This window comes from Capra hircus, chromosome 8 (assembly GCF_001704415.2).
Source record: "Capra hircus breed San Clemente chromosome 8, ASM170441v1, whole genome shotgun sequence".
Taxonomy (NCBI): Eukaryota; Metazoa; Chordata; class Mammalia; order Artiodactyla; family Bovidae; genus Capra; species Capra hircus.
Genome location: NC_030815.1, coordinates 100,556,177 through 100,568,939, shown reverse-complemented (window position 1 = coordinate 100,568,939; position 12,763 = coordinate 100,556,177). Strand labels below are relative to the sequence as shown.

At 40.6% G+C, this 12,763-nt stretch overlaps 1 protein-coding gene across 5 annotated transcripts in view; it reads left to right on the top strand.

Moving 5' to 3' along the window:
- The window catches only part of KIAA0368 (KIAA0368 ortholog), a 111,811-nt gene that overhangs the window by 82,204 nt on the left and 16,844 nt on the right, over positions 1-12,763 (top strand). For all 5 annotated transcript variants that reach the window (XM_018052589.1, XM_018052590.1, XM_018052592.1 and 2 more), the window contains 12 exons: positions 1,069-1,148; positions 1,789-1,894; positions 2,675-2,722; positions 3,811-3,932; positions 5,509-5,659; positions 7,362-7,427; positions 8,715-8,804; positions 9,570-9,636; positions 10,331-10,422; positions 10,502-10,568; positions 10,802-10,993; positions 11,872-12,080. In XM_018052589.1, the coding sequence (XP_017908078.1) occupies positions 1,069-1,148; positions 1,789-1,894; positions 2,675-2,722; positions 3,811-3,932; positions 5,509-5,659; positions 7,362-7,427; positions 8,715-8,804; positions 9,570-9,636; positions 10,331-10,422; positions 10,502-10,568; positions 10,802-10,993; positions 11,872-12,080 (1,290 nt within the window). The remainder of the gene's footprint in view (positions 1-1,068; positions 1,149-1,788; positions 1,895-2,674; positions 2,723-3,810; positions 3,933-5,508; positions 5,660-7,361; positions 7,428-8,714; positions 8,805-9,569; positions 9,637-10,330; positions 10,423-10,501; positions 10,569-10,801; positions 10,994-11,871; positions 12,081-12,763) is intronic.

Below are 12,763 nucleotides of genomic sequence, written 5' to 3'. Positions count from 1 at the left end.
TCTTTTAATTTCATGGCTGTGGTCACCATCCGCAGTGACTTTGGAGCTCAAGGAAGTAAAATCTGTCATTGCTTCTGCTTTTTCCCTCTTTTTTTTTTTTGAAGTGAGGGGACTGGTTGCCATGATCTTAGTTTTTTGAATGTTGCATTTCAAGCCAGCTTTTTCACTCACCTCTTTTACCTTCATCAAGAGGCTCTTTAGTTCCTATTCACTTTCTGCCGTTAGGGTGGTGTCATCTGCATATCTGAGGTTATTGATATTACTCCCAGCAGTCTTGATTCCAGCTTGTGATTCATCCAGCCTAGCATTTCACATGATATACTCTGCATATAAGTTAAATAAGCAGGGTGACGATATACAGCCTTGTCGTATTCTATTCCAGTTTTGAATCAGTCAGTCACAGTGAATCTGCTATCAGTGTGTTGTTGTTATCAAATGAAGAAGTGTATAGCAAAACTAAAAGGTTAAATTCATCTTCATTCTGAACAGTCAGATCCTTCTTCATGTGCCAGATACTGTGCAAGGTACCAGGTGGGCAAACACAAGTGAGATGCTGTCCCTGCCCTTGAGGTCTCAGTGTGAAGGGGCAGGACCGTTACTGTGCCGTCTGATATGATGCACTTAAGCAGGTGCCATGGGCGTATATGGGGCAGGATCGATGATTCTTGTCTGTCAAGGTGATGCCTGATTTGAATCTCGGAGAAATAGAAGTTAGCCAGGCAAGTAGGTGATAGAAGAGCTCGAGGTAATATGTGCCAGGAAGTGGAGGTGAATGAAGGTGAGATAGGACATGAGACCGTGGGAGCCAGAGAGCCGCAGGAGGTCTTCATATCCATACTTGGGTGATTGGACTTCATTATCACACACTGAGGAAAAGAAGAGATCGTGCTTGCATTTTAAGATGATCGGTTGGGCAGCTTTTAGCAACCAAAGTGGGGAGAGAGTTGTGGACTGAAAGGCCTAGAGAGACACTTAGGCTGTTACATATAGGACACAGTGTGGTAGAGATGCACCATTTGACTGTTGATGGATTTTGCATTTTAAATTTTACCCTTTTACTCTCATTAGGTGGATAAATATTTGAAGGAAATTCTTCAAGATTTGGTTAAGAATCTAACCAGCAATATGTGGCGAGTTCGAGAATCCAGGTATCATTTTTGGAAATATAGCTAGTCAAAACTGCATTTTTTTCCCCTTCAAATTTCCAAGTTTTATACTTTGTGCAAAAAGAATGAGTTAAAACCACTAAAAAGCATATCTGTGGTTGGGTTAGATCATTAATAACATTTAAGCTATAGCCAGTGGTTTTCCTAAGTTGTCTTAGTTTTTCCAAGTATGATTTGTTGGGTTGGCCAAAGTTTGTTCAGACTTTTCCATGCCACTGTACTGAAAAACCTGAATGAACTTTTTGGCCAGCCTGATGAAAATAGAAGATCACTTGTTAAATTAGACATCAGGGTGCATTTATATAGTCTCATAACTGTAGGGTAGCATTCATTTATGCATAAATAATTTAGGTCTACTCAGTGTCTGCTGTGTGCTTGGTAGTGTGTGCTGGGCTCTGGAAGTATATTGCCAACTGAAAAATGATGATGACATTTGATGGTTGTCAATGCCGTATGCCTGTGGTGTATCTCAGGCATCAAGGAGACTCATACCTATCTTGGAGTAAAGGGGTTAAGACTACAGGTATAGGCAGAAACCATATTCTTATCTGATATGAATATTTTCTAGTGAAAGACTGAGCTTTTTTGATCATATATTTGAAACCAAATTGTTTGTTTTCAGCTGCTTAGCTCTGAATGATTTATTAAGAGGAAGACCCCTAGATGACATCATTGATAAACTTCCAGAAATTTGGGAAACCCTCTTTAGAGTGCAAGATGATATAAAGGTACTGTATAAATAAACCTGCATTTATTTGTAGACTAGCACAAATTGGAATTGTTAAGATATGTGTGTTACATATTTCACAATTCAGTATCCAGACAATTTTTTAGAAGACCAGAATTTTCCGAATTTTCCTCCAAAGTCTCAGTCTTGATCTCTCTGTGAAGTGGTAAGGTTAGATATCTTTAGGTCTAAATTTAATTACCTTTTTTTAAAAAATAAAGGGTAGCTACTGCTTGATTTTCTTTCAGTAGAGATCTTGCAATGCTATTGATGAATGACAAATAATAGTTTAGAAATAATCCAATATAACTCTACTTTGGTCAGTTTCATAACTTGCATCAGTCATTCCCAAATAATGTGTCCAGTTTTTCTCTAAATTTTGCCTTGACAATCTAAATTTTAGATTTTTCAATCTTACAATCAAAATTAGATGCTTCTTTTTTTTTTTCTTCATCAGAGATTTTTTTTAGGTCTTTGAGAATCTTCACATACGTCTTCACACAGTTGCTTTTATAATCAATTTAGTTTCTAAGCTGTTATACTTAATATCCATATTTTTGTATGGTCAAAATCGGTTGTATCTAATTTAAAAAATAATAGTCTATCATGGTAATATGCTCCTTGATGGGTACAGAGCCTAGTGAAAGACTGTTTTTACTTGTTAATCAAAGTAGGGTTTTTCATCAGTTTGTGTAGATTTGGGGGCAGTTTAATTGTACGTTTGGGGGTAGATGAGATGGAAACTCTGACTTGTATGATATCAGACTTCTCTTTTTTTTAGGAATCTGTACGAAAAGCAGCAGAACTAGCTCTGAAAACTCTAAGCAAGGTGAAAACTCTTAATCTTTTACTGGGGGTGAAGTGGGGCAGGATTCTATGTGACAATGAAAATAATAATTTTTTGTCATATAAAGTGACATTTAGTTGCATTGTAATTGACTTCATGTTACAACCTACTGTTCTTAATGATGAATGGAAAAGTGAAAGAAAGTGAAAGTCACTCAGTCGTGTCCCAAGTCTTTGCGAACCCATGGACTGTAGTCCATGGAATTCTCCAGGCCAGAATACTGGAGTGGGTAGCCTTTCCCTTCTCCAGGGGATCTTCCCAACCCAGGGATTGATCCCAGGTCTCCCGCCTTGCAGGCAGATTCTTTACCAGCTGAGCCACGAGGGAAGCCCAGTGAATGGGAAACTGGGTGCTATGACGTTAGAATACGAGCATTTCTAACAGAGTCTATCTCTGGGCTCTTTAAATGGTCGGCTCCTCTGGGCCTTTATATAAGATATGGCTTTCTCTCGACTCTGAAGCACGCATTACATTTAGATCAAGCATCTGTTCTCTTCATTATTGCTCTGTTTATGTGTTAACCTGCCTTTCATAGTTACGAGGTTGGCAGCCTTTTTAAAACTAGTTTCCCATTTGTATTTTGTTTTGTGGTGTATCAGGGCCTTCTAATGTGTTCTAGCTGTATACGCCTTGCTGTAAGTCACATGACTAGTACGTGGTAAAACTGGGTTTTAAACCCAGGTGTTTCTTCTTCCACATTTGTGTTCTTGACCTCTGTGCTATGCTGCCACCCAAAGGTATTGAGGATCATCATGGTGACCATACCTTAAGCCTCTTCGGAGTGCTTTCTTAAATGGTTTCTCATTTCATCTTCAGCTGTTGCCTGTTTGACAGATGAGAAGACCAAAGCTTAGAAAGTAAAATGTGTTACCGGATTTTCTGTTTAGTTATTGGCAGCCCTGGGACTCAACCCCAGATCACGAGGTCTTCTTTTTCTCTCTTCAGTGGTAGAAAGTGTGGCATCACTTGCTCTCTTCTGTGGCTGTGGGAAGTGGCAAGTGTTTTGTCAGATGAGCGCTTTATCAGATGAGGGGTCAGGCTCACTAATTTCTGTGCTCTTTGTCTGTGAGGTCTGTGTGAAAATGTGTGACCCTGCCAAAGGAGCAGCTGGCCAGAGAACCATTGCTGTCCTCCTGCCCTGCCTGCTGGACAAAGGAATGATGAGTCCTGTGACCGAAGTTCGAGCCCTCAGGTTTGAATCAGCTGACGAGATGAATATACTGGATTTACTTAGTTCTTAGCCATCCAGTAGAAATTGGATTTCTTCAAAGGTTAAGATTCTGGGACATATGGAGAAGGGAGTTGAGGAGAATCCATTGGGGTGACCCAAGAGCGTGTGTGAGAAGTGGCGAGTCGGAACATTTTTGCAGAGGACATTCTCTTGGGAACCTTGCTTCCGCCCAGCGTTCTGCCTCAGCCGGGAGTGCAGGGCGGTCTTTTCTCGTCACTGGCCTCTGCCCCCATTAGGCACATCTTGTTATGCCTCTGTTAAGCAAGGTCTTGGGAAGCTTGCTTGTTGATTATATTACTTAGTAACATTTCACCGATTATTAGATTTAAAAATAAGCTATTTACTACCTGTGAAATAGTCAAGAAACATGTATTTAGATTTATATGGCTCTTCTAAGTTAAAGTCAGTAGTGAAAGATTCTAGTTTCGTTTTTTTTTTTCCTTAAACTAGAATACTATCTAGAATGAATTCCACTTTTATTTCACTGTTCATATTAGATCAAATTAATAGTGTCAACACTGTTTTGTGGCAATCAAGTAGTTGGTGTGGGAAAGTTCTTTTTAGAAGGACTCAGCTAACGAATGCAGAGGAATGATAAAATTAGGGCACCACCATTTTGCTGTTGTCAGTAGGATGACCCGGGTAATGATCGTAAGTGGCTCTAAGTCCACTGGCGAAAGGCTGATGCGGAGAGTTACAGCGGATGGTTGGTTTGTGCTGACCAAACTTGAACCCTCTGATCACTCTTTGAGAGCACAGAAAAAGATAAGCATGCTAATGTGATGGGATAGGATGTGACAGACCATCTATGAAAGATTCTTATTTTAAAAAAAAAATTTGAACTAAACTTGATTTAGCCTGCAGATCTGCACAAGCTACAGAGGGACATGTTAAGTGATACCGTCAGAATACGGTCAGTGAGGACAAACAAGTTATAAGAAAAAAAGAGGAAGGAGGGCCCTGTGAAAAAAGATTCAGGAAATGCAGTAGATTGCAATGTGTGGATGGACTCTGGATTCAATTCTGTCAAACCAGCTCTTAAGGACATTTGTGAAACCATCAGGGAAATTTGGATATTAGATGATATGAGAAGAATTCTTAATATTTTGGGGGTGTGAAATGGTATTTTGATGATGATAAAGAGTCCTCCTCTCTTGGTGACACATACTGAAGTTACCTTAGGGATTATGCGTCAAAATACGACGACGGCAGGGGTAAAAATTATATGTATGATCTATATGCATGGTGGATGTATAAGTGAGACAGAATTGGCCAGAGGTTATTAATTGTTGAACTGAGTGGAGAGCATAATAGAATTTCACTTATGATCCTCTCTGCTTTCATACATATGTGAAATTTTCTTTAATCAAAAGTAGAAACAAAATCCAGAGAAACAACACAGAGCTAAGACCAGGCTCTGAACCCAAGAGAGTATGTTCCTTAATGCAGGAAACTGCAGAATATCCTCATGATTAGACTTGTGGGGCTTCTTCCTTTTGTTAAAAGAACTCAAGAGTTGTGTTTTGTGTGTCTGTAGTATCAACACCCTGGTGAAGATCAGCAAAAGCGCAGGAGCCATGCTGAAGCCACATGCGCCAAAACTCATCCCAGCCCTGCTGGAGTCCCTGAGTGTACTGGAGCCCCAGGTTCTCAATTATTTGAGCCTCCGGGCTACAGACCAAGAAAAGGTGAGTTGACAGCACAAGCGTGTTGACAATTATTGTGAAAGGAGAGGCCTGTTAAGATACTGAATAGGTCCTCCAGGGGCCTTGGTCAAACTACAGGACTCAAATGATACTTTCAACACTCTCAAAACAACATGCAGTGTTTTATTTTTAGTAGTGGGGTGGGCAGGGAGAGGACTCATGCAGTATTATGTGAAAAATGACACTTCTAGCCAAAATAATACATCAGTGCATTGATTTAACAGAGTTTTGGGTACATGTTTGTTTATTTTTGGGGGGTTAAGGCTACACCCTCAGAATCTTTTTCTATGAACCATTCTTGCCCTACAAGTCAAGAGGATTTCTAGCCAGACTTTGGCATGGTTCAAAAGTATTTTGCTTTTTACGTATACTATAGTTCCCTAATCTCTTAATCAGAGTGTTAGTTTTTTTTTTTTTCCCTTTAAATTACAGATGAAATGTATTTATTGTGAAAAATTAAAACAACACAGAAGTGTAGAAAGTGTCCCGCTGGGAGTCCCCTCTTCTTGGGCAGCACAGTGTCATTCCTGAGGTGTACACGCTGTCAGCAGTTCCCTGTGTCTCCTTTCAAGTTCTTTTGTAGTCACAGGCTACAAAATCAACAAACACATTAATTTAGAAATAGAATCAAGCTGCAAAAGTTGTTCTGCAGCTTGATTTGTGTTTTTACAAAATACCGTGTGCGTATGTTGGTCTGTTTCATTCTTTTTAGTGTGTGTGTAGTGTTCAATAGTGAGGTTATTTTGAGCTTTTGTGCGGGAGCTTTTATAATATCAAAAGTTAGGAATGTTTTGTTTCCCTCCACGTCTGTGCCAGCACTGAATAATCTCCGTCCGATAAGAATCTCATTCTAATTTGCAGTTTCCTGTTACTAGTGTTGTCCATTGTCTTTTCATATTGTGTTAGCCATCTGTATTTACTTTGTGAGTTGTATTGTTTCTTTTCCGTGTTTGTTTTTCACTTGTTTATATTTTTGCATTTGTCCTTATTAGAACTGTCAGGCTCCTATCATGTGATTGTGAAAGCTTTCTCTAAGCTCTGTCTGGTTTTTGGCTCACCTAAACTGTTCTCTTCTCATTCCCTCTGCCTCTTTCTTCTTCAGTCATTCTTCCTCTTTCAGCAGTAATCTTGCCCTTTCCTGTGTTCCCACCTAATAGGTGTTGGGAATGAAGAAACGTAAACTGTAGTTCAGACTTTGCAGCCGTAGGCAAGTCGCTTCTGTATGCCTAATTTTTCTTGTTATTATGTCTGGATAGTGTCAGCCCCTCCTGCTCCTTAGTTCTTGGACTAAGATACCATATGAGGGCCCTTTCCATAGTTAAAGGAAAACATGTATAAAAATTAACAATCATGTCTTAGATGGAAAATTATGTGATCTGTCTATTTATTGGATGGAGAACCTGAGGCTCCGGAAGGCTGGATAACTTGCCCAGAGCCATACTGGGGTGTGTTCTAGCGGTGGTTAATACTGAACTGTCGTCTGCATGTCTAACCTGTGATGAGATGCTGCCTTTACATATCTGTGATTGAATGCAGGCCCAAAGAAGTTATTTCGACTTGTATTTTAATTTGTTGTATCTATATATTCTTTTTGAAAATATTCCTTAATTTGGCAGTCTCACCCAGCGGGAGTCTGCGGAGGTTCTTCTTGAGTGATCGAATGTCCTTGTATTTGTGTTCTCAGGCTGCAATGGATAGCGCCCGACTCAGTGCTGCCAAATCCTCTCCCATGATGGAAACAATCAACATGGTCAGTGCCTCCTATAATGAGAATGTTTGTTGGCTTACTTTAGAGTGTAATGTCCAAAGTCTTCAGGTTACAGTGCCTTGAATGAACTAGAGATTTAAGGGACGAGTCAAGCAGCTGTTGTGACTCTAGTTTTTTTTCTTAAGAATTCTTTTTTCTTCTCCTGTATTGCTAAAGGAACACATACTTTACCCAATACTAGACTCCATTAGTCTAGATTTGTCTCATGCAGGGAAACAATATATTAAAAGATTTCCCTGTAAATCTGTATCTGTATGTCTTTTGGCCTGCCTGTCTAAAGAAAGGTGCAGCTATTTGTCTCTGTCTGAGCACTGTCTTGGGGACCTAGGAAGGTGTAAGCTGGAGGTGTTCAGAGAAGTAGACAGCAGAAAAGGTAGGGAGAGAGAACTGAGCACCTTTGATAGGTTGTTCAGTTAAAGGAAGGGGATTTGCAGAAAAGAGCTGCTTAGCACCAAGTTTCAAAGTTCCAGTGTTTGTGGAGCCGTAGATTAAGAGTCCCTAAGGTCACAAAAGCCGACTCTCCTGTGCCTGCCCTGGAGTGGTTAACTGGGAACTCATGAGCTACTGGAAATTGTGGTGCTAGGCAGATCACAAGATTAGACAAAAGAAGAAATTTTTCTAGTGCTTACTGGGGAATTATTACCAAAATTTGGCCTAAAGATGTTACATTTTAGTTGGATGATGGAGGAAGAAAGATAAAAGAAATAGAAATAGTTAGCAAACTTCTTATAGATATGTTCATCAGTGATAGAACATAGTGGTTACACTGTCAAAAAATCACAAATTCAGCCTACGAAGTCAACTTTAATAAGATGGCCTGGTAGGTCAGTTTTAATCTGGACTGATAAAGAGGAAGTAGACCCAGAGAGATCCTTTCTTCTTGGGTGCTCATTGTTTATTTTCTCCTTTATAAATCAGTGCTTTTTATTATTTTTGTTTCCAATTTTGAACCACTGATAAATGGCTTTCTTGTGTGTAGTATAATGGTGGTTTTAACACTGAAATTAGAGCAAAATCAAACCAGTAGTTTTTCAACTTCATGTCAAAACCAGTGGGGTGCACAGTTGACGTGGGCACTTTTTTAAGGGGTAGGGGCGTGGCTAGTTCCCCGACCAGGTATCAAACCTGCTCCCTCTGCAGTAGAAGCTCAGAGTCTTCACCACTCGACCACCAGGGAAGACCCGGGCAGTTTTTAATTGAAGATGTGGTACTGACTGACTGACTGACTTATTTCCTTAAGTTAACTTTATATTTATTCTCTTCCCAAAGTGCCTGCAATATCTTGATGTATCAGTGCTGGGTGAGCTAGTTCCTAGATTATGTGAACTTATCAGAAGTGGTGTAGGTCTTGGAACCAAGGTAAGTAAGTGTATTTTTTACCAGAGAAATTTGCATCTTCATTAGTTTGGGCCACAAACATAGCATAGATGTCATGTGTGAAATACATTTTTTTTCTTAAAACCTAACAGTATTTTACATTAACTAGTTTGTTTCTGTGACTGCATTAGTAACTTAAAACATGTAACTCATTCAGAATATAAAACGCGTGATTTACTCAGTAAATATCATCTCCTCTGTCCACGGGAATTCTCCAGGCAAGGATACTGGAGTGGGTTGCCTCCTGGTGTCTCTGTGTGCGTGGGTCTTACACAGTGCCTTCTTTAATGGCCACATGATACTTATTCTCTTGTGTGGCTGGAACATCATTTATTTTAACCCATCAGGGAACATCTGATTGGTTTTCGGCTCTTTTGAGTCTCCACAAAGCACTGTGGTGAATGTCCTTGGACGCATCTGAAGCTACTTCCTTTGGTTAAATTCCTAGAGCTGGAAATGTTAAAACAGGAATTGGACAGGATGGCAGGTTGCCCTCCCAAAAGATCATATGAGTCCCCTCCTCACTTGCAGTGTATGAGAGCAGTGTACATTTGTGCTACAAAGGTTCCTGCTGGAACACTTGAAGAAAATCTTCATGTTAGTAGTTAAAAATAAGAGTTTTTCCTAGATGGTCTCTTGGAGGGGCTGTTAGGCTTTGCGTATTTCTTTAAATCTTTGACTCCTAAAACAAAGTTTGATAGAACACGTGACCATCAAATTTAGACCTTTGCCTTTGTGACCCTGCAGGGAGGCTGCGCCAGTGTCATCGTATCATTAACTACTCAGTGTCCCCAGGACCTAACACCTTACTCAGGTGAGTTTGTCTGAACCGCGTGGGGCGATGTTTTGGTATGGCCATGTCTTGTGTGACAAGGTTTTAAATGGAAAAATAACGGTCATTGAGCCACGCTTGAGATACTATGTACTTCTTCTTCCGTCAAGCTCCCCCGCCTCTGCCTTTATCTCTCTTTGCAAGAGGTACAAGGTGATCAAGTTTAGCACGTTTTCACTGGTTTACAGATTTTATTTCTTGCTGGTATAAGGAAGTGAAAGTATCTCCTCTTCTGTAGGATTTGTAATGTTACATCAACATTTTCATCTTGGATTGATTTCCAGGTGGGGGTGATGGACTTTTGTACAAGTACCTCACTCATTTTTGCAGCTTTCCCCCCAGTATTCTAGGCACAGATTATTATTTGTTTACTTTTATTTCTTGACACACTGTGCCATCTGCAGGATCTTACTTAGTTCCCCCTGGTACCTCCTGCGTTGGAAGCACAGATTCTTAACCGCTGGACTGCCAGGGAAGTCCTGATGCAGTTTAATTTTTAATTTTGCACCAAGCAAAGAGAAGTGAATGGATAGTACAAATGTAACATGCAAGAGCTCTAGGCTACCATGGAATAAATCAGATACTAACTACAGGTTTAAGTTTGTTTGGGTCCTGGGAACAGAGCAGAGTGGTCGTTCAACCAGGTGTCAAGATTTTCCTCCTTTGTTTGCACCAGGTAAACTCATGAGTGCTTTGCTTAGTGGCCTGACTGATCGGAATAGTGTAATTCAGAAATCCTGTGCATTTGCCATGGGCCATTTAGTTCGGGTGAGTTGAATTTCTTGCTTAGTTAAATAAGTGTAGTGGCATAGTTATAGAGAAATGACTGGGATCGTTTCTCTTCTAGACCTCACGGGATAGCAGCACTGAGAAACTCCTGCAGAAGCTCAATGGCTGGTATATGGAGAAAGAAGGTGCCTTTCTTTTCCTATTTCAGTTACTGTTAATTTAGATGTAAACAGCCTAATGTAACAGGACAGATCAGGTCTTACCCTTTCTGATTTTATATGCTCTGCGAGGAACATTGCTGGTTGATTTTACTGGTTTGTTTTGTTGTGGTACAAGTTCTCTGGTGGTCTGTTTCAGCCAGTTACTCTTAAAGACGGTACGAGTCATGAAGATTGTGGGCTTTTCTGCTTCTCTTTAGAACCCGTCTACAAGACCTCTTGTGCTCTGACTATTCATGCTATTGGACGATACAGCCCCGATGTACTGAAGAACCATGCCAAAGAAGTTCTGCCTTTGGCATTCCTAGGCATGCATGAAATTGCTGATGAGGAGAAAGCAGAAAAAGAAGAATGTAACTTATGGACTGAAGTGTGGCAGGAGAATGTCCCTGGTTAGTAAACAGTGTCTGTGAATTAAACCTGTTCCTTAAGAACCACAGTTGAAATTTATTTTTCTCTTTTTTTAAAAAAAAACTTTTACTGGAATATAGTTGAAATGAAATATTGTGTTAATTTCTGCTATACAGTGAAGTGAATCAGTTATACATACACCCCTTGTATTTTATATTCTTTTCCCATATAGGTCATTACAGAGTGTTGAGTAGAGTTCTATGAGCTATACAGTAGGTTCTCATTAGTTATCTGTTTATATATAGTGGTATATATATGTCGGTCCCAATCTCCCAATTACCCCCCCAGTAACCATAGTTTGTTTTCTGCATCCCACTGTTGGAATTTCTAGCTTACTTTTTATTTGCAAACTTCTGTAGTTACTTTTCCCGGCACGTTAACAGTGTGTATCCCGTTGGGTTCTCAGCCTGTCCAAATTGCTGAGTTCTCAGGTTGGCACTCAGAGCTCTTTTCTTTCCTCTCTCATTGCTGCCCATGTGAAGAACAGAAACTGCCCTAACACAGCAGAATTTGGCTTATTTCAGTTGAGAGTGAACAGTGATTTTTCTGTTGCTCTGAGTAATATTTTAGCGTAGTGCTTCTCCACTCTGCTTTTCACCTGGACACGCATTCATGGGTGAGAGCCCAACTCTGGGCACGTCCAAGTTCGTAAAGTCCTGCTGCTGTGAAGACTCCTCACACCCCTCCTCCCTTTCTCTTCCTTTCAGAGAGTGATGTGGTGCAGTGTCGCTGCTGAGTCACTGCTTTAAACTGACGTTCACCGACTTTTATTCCAGACTTAGGGGAAAAAAAATCCATTAGTTTTGGGGGTTGTTTTGGTCATTTAAAAGTTGCTTTAATTTTGCTTTTCATAATCTAGGTTCCTTTGGCGGCATTCGGTTATACCTGCAGGAGTTGATTACCATTACCCAGAAGGCTTTACAGTCTCAGTCCTGGAAAATGAAAGCGCAGGGTGCAATTGCCATGGCGTCAATTGCAAAGCAAACCAGCTCCCTGGTGCCTCCGTATCTGGGAATGATACTGACCGCGTTACTACAAGGCCTAGCTGGAAGAACATGGGCAGGAAAGGTAAAGGAACCATTCATGCCCAGTTAAACTTAAGGTATCCTTAAAGGATTATGACTTCATCCTTCACGTTTCATTTTCTATAAAAATTAAAATATTGTTTTGTGGGACAAAAGATGGATGGTTTTTGTGAAACTGATTTCTTAGGCAGTGGGAAGCCTTGCGTAAACTTTGATTAAATGTGATATTTCATCAGAGTATAACCCATGTGTCCTTGAATAGTGCACAGTAATGCTGGGGGTTGATTTTTATTTATCCTGTTCAACTTTCCAAGATAAGTCTTAAACCAAGTGGTCATCCTTTTGTCCCAGTTGACCTCACAAGCAGACTGTCAGGACTGGGCATATGTGAAATTGAGTGTCCAGGCCAGTGTGTCTGAACCCCTGAGTTCAGGATGCACGTCTCTGGGGCCTGTGAATTGGTCGTTTTTAATAGACGGTTGATGGTAGGCTGCACACAGTGACCGTTTATGGGGAGCAGGAGACTGTGATCGTATATAGTCTGTGTGACGTGGTGGAAGCCCTGGTGGTCCGTGCAGAGCTGTAAATGAAGTGGGGGCCTCGGAGTCAGAGCCATTTCTGATCCCATTGTTAATGCTTCTGCCTCTCTGCCCTTGGGCAAGTCGGTTCTCTAGGCTTCACGCAGTGGAGATGAGGACAGTTATCCTGCTTCCGTGGTCTGGAGCA